The sequence below is a fragment of the Lutra lutra genome, chromosome 14, assembly GCF_902655055.1.
Source record: "Lutra lutra chromosome 14, mLutLut1.2, whole genome shotgun sequence".
In the NCBI taxonomy this organism is placed as follows: domain Eukaryota; kingdom Metazoa; phylum Chordata; class Mammalia; order Carnivora; family Mustelidae; genus Lutra; species Lutra lutra.
Window position 1 is genome coordinate 86227543 of NC_062291.1, and position 6656 is coordinate 86234198.

The 6656-nt window shown below is 53.6% G+C and overlaps 1 protein-coding gene across 14 annotated transcripts in view; it reads right to left on the minus strand.

Annotated features, from left to right (window-relative positions):
* Positions 1 to 276: 276 nt before the first annotated feature.
* EBF3 (EBF transcription factor 3) overlaps positions 277 to 6656 on the minus strand; it is a 119431-nt gene continuing 113051 nt past the window's right edge. For 2 of the 14 annotated variants that reach the window (XM_047702813.1, XM_047702811.1), the window contains exons 14-17: positions 5883 to 6071; positions 5242 to 5331; positions 4050 to 4162; positions 277 to 2940 (exon numbers count right to left, since the gene is read on the minus strand). In XM_047702813.1, coding sequence (XP_047558769.1) covers positions 2923 to 2940; positions 4050 to 4162; positions 5242 to 5331; positions 5883 to 6071 — 410 coding nt within the window. In that variant the 3' untranslated portion in view covers positions 277 to 2922. Of the gene's footprint in view, positions 2941 to 4049; positions 4163 to 5241; positions 5440 to 5882; positions 6072 to 6656 lie in introns of all 14 variants that reach the window. The other 12 variants (XM_047702809.1, XM_047702807.1, XM_047702817.1 and 9 more) reach the window with 8 other exon arrangements.

A 6656-nucleotide genomic window follows, 5' to 3' on the forward strand; every position in this document is an offset into this window, starting at 1 on the left:
CTGCAGACATCCGAGTGCAACACACGTACAGATGGCCCCTCTGGGCACCAGAGCCATCTCGGCAACCATGAGGATTTCTCAGTGCACGTGAGAAGAGCGGTTTGAGGACTGAGAACTTCCTAGAAAGGCTCTTCCATGAATCACTTTTATCTTGGCCAAGACACAGCCCCAGGGCCCAGGGTGTGCAGAGGAACACTCCCCACCCCCACCACCCCAGGTGACTTCTGCATGCATTTTGCCACTCATTGTAATCAAAACAGATAAAATTACCCAAAGTGAAATTCACAGACAAGAAATACTTTAATTAAATATTGTGTAAAATGAACATTTTTATACAGTTAAATATCTGAAAAAATGTACAGATAAAACAATCTTATTGTAGGGTCTTTAACAGTAAAATCTACCATTTAGTGAAGCGCTCAATTTGGAGACAATGAAGCCATGAGGGGCATTGACTAATTAAAACACAAACCGAGTGCAGGGCTGAGGAAACTTGCAAACGTTCTTAACATGTACACGTGAGCTTGTGTTTGGGTGGAACCGTTACTGACACAAAATAAAACGGAGGCAGTTGAGTTCCAAAGTGACTTCTCAGGCTTTCCCACGTAGCTAAGCCGTAGCGGTCAAAGGGCCGGACTGTGACCCTCTGACCACCGGGGACATTCTGCTTTTTTTATCGAGTCCCTTGAATAAACACTTTCCTAAGTTGTGCATGGTTTTTTTTTTTTCTTTTTGTCAAAGTATTTTAAAGTCCCTCCTTTTTGTTTTAAATCTGATTTCTGCTGCAATTTGCAAAACATCTGCTGTGCTGTATCCGAGGAGCATTTAACACAAAGGGGAAAGACCCACCCTCCTGGTCTCACTGTGGGTTTGGCACGAACAGGCACAGTATCTCAGGGAGGTCATTCTGGTTTAAAAAGCACAGAAGGTGCTGCTGGGTCTGACCACACAAAAAGTATTGTTTTAAAAAAAAGTTACAAACCAGCAGTGACTTTGGTTCCCCCTGAAACCTCTCTGAATCCTAGGTGGGCCCGGGAGGACACGCCACGCAGCAGAATCAGACACAGAAAGGAGCGACACATGGAACACCAGGTTTGTGCTTTTTGTGTGTGTGTGTGTGTGTGTGTTACACCGTAAATCTCCAAATGAGATCTCCATTCACAATTGTGTCTAAGCCTGTGATAAAATAGCACAAAGGTTCTTTAAAGAAGTCCACTTTTAAGGCATCAGAGAAGTTAATGTGGCAAACATTTTAATTAAAACATCAGAAGTAAATTTTATTTTAAACTTTAGGCCTCTGAATTTTTCCAGTAAACACAGTTCAGCTATGTGGCAAAGTCATGGGTGGCAGCTAAATGACTTTTTACATTCTACAGAAAAATAAAATAAGGACACAGCCCCAAACGGTGTCCCCTCTTCGCGGCTGTTCAACATGCACAGAATCTACTAGGATTTGTCACAGCCGGGTGGCACCGTTTTGTTTTGACTATACAACGAACTTCTTTTTCAAAAGTATTTGTTCAGATAACTTAAAAATAATATAAAAATAAACAATGAATTTGACTTTTCCTCAAAATAAAAAAAAAGGGAAAAAAAGAATGGAAAGTCTAGAAAGCAAATCTTTGAAATACAAATGAAATGCAAGGACACCAGTTCACTTGAACAAAACAGGTCAGAGAGACAGCTCTTGGCTAATGCTCTTTCCAACACCAGGCCACGATCAAAAACCAATACAGACAAGAAAAAGAAAACGGCAGGAAAAGCAATGTACAAAATTTCAAAGATAAATACAATATTTATAATCGATATGTTACAAAGAAAGTCCCTTAGCAACTGTAAGTGTTCATGGAAAAGTGTTGAATGGAGACCATTTTATTCCTTATGAGACACATAAGGAAGAAAACGTGTTTTTGTTTTTGTTTTCTAAATATTTAAGTGGATCTGAAAAAAATTCAAGACAAGTGTATAAATATTTAGCTACAACTTTGGCAAAATCACAAAAGTCTACAATTTTATAACCACATACAAAACACATTAGGGAAGAAGGAGCTAGAAGTCAAAAGGACAATTTCTGGTACAAGAAACATGGACCTCACAGTAGCCTAAGAATGCAATAGTATAGAGTGCTAGCAAAAGTTGAAAAAATGTTGCAGATCACACTTGCTTAACAGGAAGCTCTAGCAGTGGGAGAATATTTTAACCAACAGACAGTAGCATTTTTTTTTTTCTGTCAGTGTGCTTGTTGAAGGCAAGAGAATTCAATATCAAAGTTACAATTTCTAACTACAATAAGTTACAAAGTTTCATTTCATTAAGATGAAGTTAAGCAATGATAAACCCTCCCTCCCTCCCTGCCACCCCGAATTCTCCTAGTCACATAGTCCTCCTTTCTTCCAGTTCGATGGCTCACACCTCCTTGGCCCCTTTTTTTCACCACAAAAAAATATTTCACATTATAGAGATACACAACCATTGTGAGTCTAAGTATGAGTACAGAAAAATGTCTGGAGGCATTTCTCATCAGTGTTTCATGATAATCAAAATGGTGCATTCACAAAGTTTCTCCCAACACATAGCAAGTACTAGACATAGCCAAGACGGAGTCGGAAACTTTATACAAAATAGGCGTCGCTTTGTTCTCCTTAGTCTTCGGGACTGAGAAATGTGAAAATATGAGAAAAGTTCAGTCAATAAAATGGAATTGTTCATGAAGAAGTAGGCTTGTTTGCATGTGGATTCTTAATAGTTTAAATAAAATCTTTAAACAAAGTCTCTTGTAGCGTTTCTGCCGCGGCCGATGCGTGCGCAGACACTGGCTCCCGCCGCAGCTCTCCTGGACTAAACGTGTCCCCTGAAGTCCGTCCTTGGGTGCTGGGTGCCGGGTGCCGCGGAAGGGAGAGCGGGCCGCTCACATGGGCGGGACTACCAGCCCAGACATAGCTGAAAGAGAGAGAGCCGCGGGTTACTGCGCTGCGCCCTCGCGGGCCGGGCCGGCCTCCGCCTGGGGCTTGACTCAACGGTGATGTGGGGCGTGCGCCGCGCCCGCCAACCAGCCATGGGCTGGGTCAAGGCGCGGGGGGCAGGGGGGCCTCTATTTCACGGGAGCTGGGTACGTGTGGGGACAGACACCCCCCACCCGCGACCCCTCATGCGGCAGCCCTCCTCCAGGACTTCACTGGAGGGGCGAGGCTGCTGGCCCTCCTGGGCGAGGCCGCCCCTTCCCACAGGTCTCAGTGGCTCGTTCACAGCAGACGGAGGCCCAGACTCCCCAGAGGCCACCTCTGTCCAGAGACGTGAACCAACCTGGTCACGTCTGTGACGCCAGCCAGGGCCGGCCCGCAGCCCCACTGGGACCCGGGCGCCAGGCTCACTCCCTCCGTGAAAACCGGGGCGCCTCAGTTTCCCCTCCGCTCTCAGCCCTTGCCTCGGACCTCCTGTGGACTGTGTGGTATCGTAATGGTGAGTCGCGGGCGCCCTAGGAGCAAAGCCGCTCCCAGCCCACCTGCCCTGCCACCTCAAGGCCAAGGCCCCGAAGAGACCCAAGTGACAGCCCCACGTCAGGGAGCTCTCTCTGCTCCTCTCGGAGTAAGAAACTTGGTGCTAAAATGCCAAGTGCAGCGGACGCTTTCCAGTGAACTCCTGGTACGAGTAGAATTTACGTCTTTTCGGTGTTGTTTAATTTTGGTCAGAATGATCGTTCTCATTAATTTATGTATAACATATTAATACATTTGTTCACGTAGTGATGCGAGCTTCAATTTCCCAGTTCATTAATTTCTACAGTCTTAATTCCTCTCCGACTCACCGTTACAACATTAGGGTTTTGGCAGACCCGTGTGGGTACACACTGCCCGGGCGGTGCCGTCCTCCCGGGGGCCTCCGCGCCATGCGGACGGTGGCCGGGCCATGGCCCCTGGCCCCCTGCTTCGCGAGAAGCTCTGGGCTGGGGGCCGCGGCGGGCCTGCAGGCCGGTCGGCGGCACCCGGGGCCCGGGCGTCCCTCTCATATGCTAAGATGTTGGGAAGACAATTATTTCAAATCACGGATACCTTTCCAGTTCCTTTTTTGAGCATTAGTTCATCAAAGTGAAATATGCCACCGACTTCACAAAAGGGCCAGTTTGTCTTCTCCACGGTAACGTCCTCAGCACCCAGCAGAGAGCCTGGCACATAGTAGGCGCTCAGTAAATACTGGTTGAATGGATTCATTTTTTTAAAGGAGTAACTGGATTTGATTTTCACCGGGAGGAGCATATACCAAAGGTGATGTCTGAAAGAGGCCAGACGACGGCCACTTAATTCAGTGCCTGTGGCCCCCGTGAGTCACAAAGAGCCATGCAGAAGATCGCGAGGCCTAGGGGCACGCACGTGGCCCGGCTGCCGCACACCTCACAGGGCGGCCTATGCGGCCCAGAGGGACCCGGCCCTGGGCCGGCACCCGGAGCCTGCTCCACGTGGCCCCATCTGGGGGGCAGCTGCGTCCGCAGGGTGCCTCCCCCTGCCCTCAGGGCCAGCCCTGCTCCCTCCTCAGTGTGCGAGGGAGAGGACTCAGAGGAGCCCGCTCCCACCCGGTGTTCACGCATGCACGGCCCCAGGCTGGGCGCAGCCCTTTCCGAGCACAGCACAGCCCGGCGGGCAGGGTCTGCTCTACAGGCTGAGAAGGTGGCTCCGCCTCAGGACGTGGAGTGCACGCTGGCTTTGCACCGGGCTCCGCAGGTGGCACAATGACCCACCATCCCCGCCCCAAGGCCACTCTGCTGCCTGGGAGCAAGGAGGCCGCCAGCGCCGGTGGGTGCTCCCTGCTCTCCCGGCTGAGCCGCGGCCGTGAAGGCCCGTCTGCTGAGTGGTCGGGACAGGGCCCCCCCACCGCGCCCCCCGCTGCCTCTGCCCAGTGCCCCGGCAGGTCCCCTTCCTGAGGGGAGGACACGTGGGTGAGGCTGGAAGCAGGAGGCAATGGTTTTTACCAGCGAGACTGTTACTGGTGGGGGTGAGCCCCGGGGTGGGGGGCGGGGAGTCCTTCACGTGGCTACTGGAAGGGGGGGGTGGCTCGCAATGCGGCTCAGTGGTGGGGTGGGGGGAAGCATGCATGGGCCACGGCAGGGGCGAGGACCCGGAGGAGGGCTGGAGCTCGCACCCCACGGTGCAGCCTGGCCTGCCCTCAGGGTGGGGTGGCTGTTGGGGGGAGGTAGGGAGAGTTCCGCCTGCGCTCGGCGAGCCCTGGGGCCGGTGCGCCGCCCCTCACCTTGCAGTCCGTTCCCGTTGGCGCTGGTGCAGGAGGGAGGAGGAGAAGCTTGGGGCCGGACCACGGGCGCGAAGGCGCTCTTTTGTTTCACTGCAGAGATGACATTGGCAGGTGAGAATGAGAAAATGCTGTGTGTGCCGCTACAGTTTGAAGGGAGGGTGACCGAAGAGGCTGCCATGGTGGGGCTGGACGGCACTACTGCAACAAAGCAAACACGTCAGCACGCGCGGCGCCGGCACGGCAACAGCACACAGAGAGGGCTCTCAGGGCCTCGCCTGGAGCGGCGGCCCCGACAAGACAAGCACGACACGCTTCTGGCTCGGCCGCTCTCTGGCTAACAGGCAAACGCTCGCGGGGACTTTCCTTTCCGACCGGCAGCCCCGTCTCGTGCGGGTTTCCGGCCGCCGCAGGCCGGTCTGCCGTCGCCACGCGGACCCCCAGCCTCCGGAGCCACCTGCCGTCGCCACGCGGACCCCCAGCCTCCGGAGCCACCTGCCGTCGCCACGCAGACCCCCAGCCTCCGGAGCCACCCTCCCTTTGGCCCAGCAGCTCACACCACAGAACAGCCAAGCAATGCACACATTTGACTCGGGAGTGAACATGGATCTATGTGATGACGTGTGACAAAAACAGACACTTACTGCCGTAGGGAGAGTTAGCGGAGGAGCCATTAAGGAATCCAGGCGAGCCCGGGACCCCTAGATTGGCCATGGCGCCAGTTCCATATCCATTCATGCTAGTGCTGACTGTGTTGTAATTGGACTGCTGGGGGGTGCTGCTGGGGACGTAGCCTCGCGGGGACACGCTGCTTGTATTGCGACTGTAGCCGACTGTTAAAACCCCCCCCCGGCCAAAAATAACGTTATTATCAGGGAGACAGACACTGGGGGGGGGGTGCTTCCCCGCAAACCTCTGTCACATATGCAACATTTTCAATCGACCTTCCGCCGTGCGCCAGCCCCGGCGCGTCCAGCCAGCTCAGGTCACCTCGCCGCGCCGGCCCCGCGCGCTTCCGTCTGACCCGCAGCTGCTCGCGGGTGTCCCTTTGGAAGCAATCCCCGACAGCTCGGGTTCAGGGGCTCGCCCCACGCTAGCTGAACTCCCGGCCTCTGCAGACCTTCAAATGCCAGGGCTGACGGGGAGAGCTTGCTTGTGGCCGTAAGTCCCCAGGAAGGGCTGTTCTGGGTCTCGGTCTGCACGGTTACCATTTCCCCGAGCGCGGGGCGGGCCCGGGAGAGGGGCATCAGGCCCAGCGTGGAGTGTGCGTGACCCAGAGCCGTGGCGGAGGCCTTCTCTGAGTCCACACCGATTTGAGAGAGGAGGACTAAGACCTGCTCGGAACTGGCTCACACGACAGGGTCCTGTAGCCCCTAGACGAGGGTCCTGTGACCCCCGGACGCCAGGTCACTGCACAC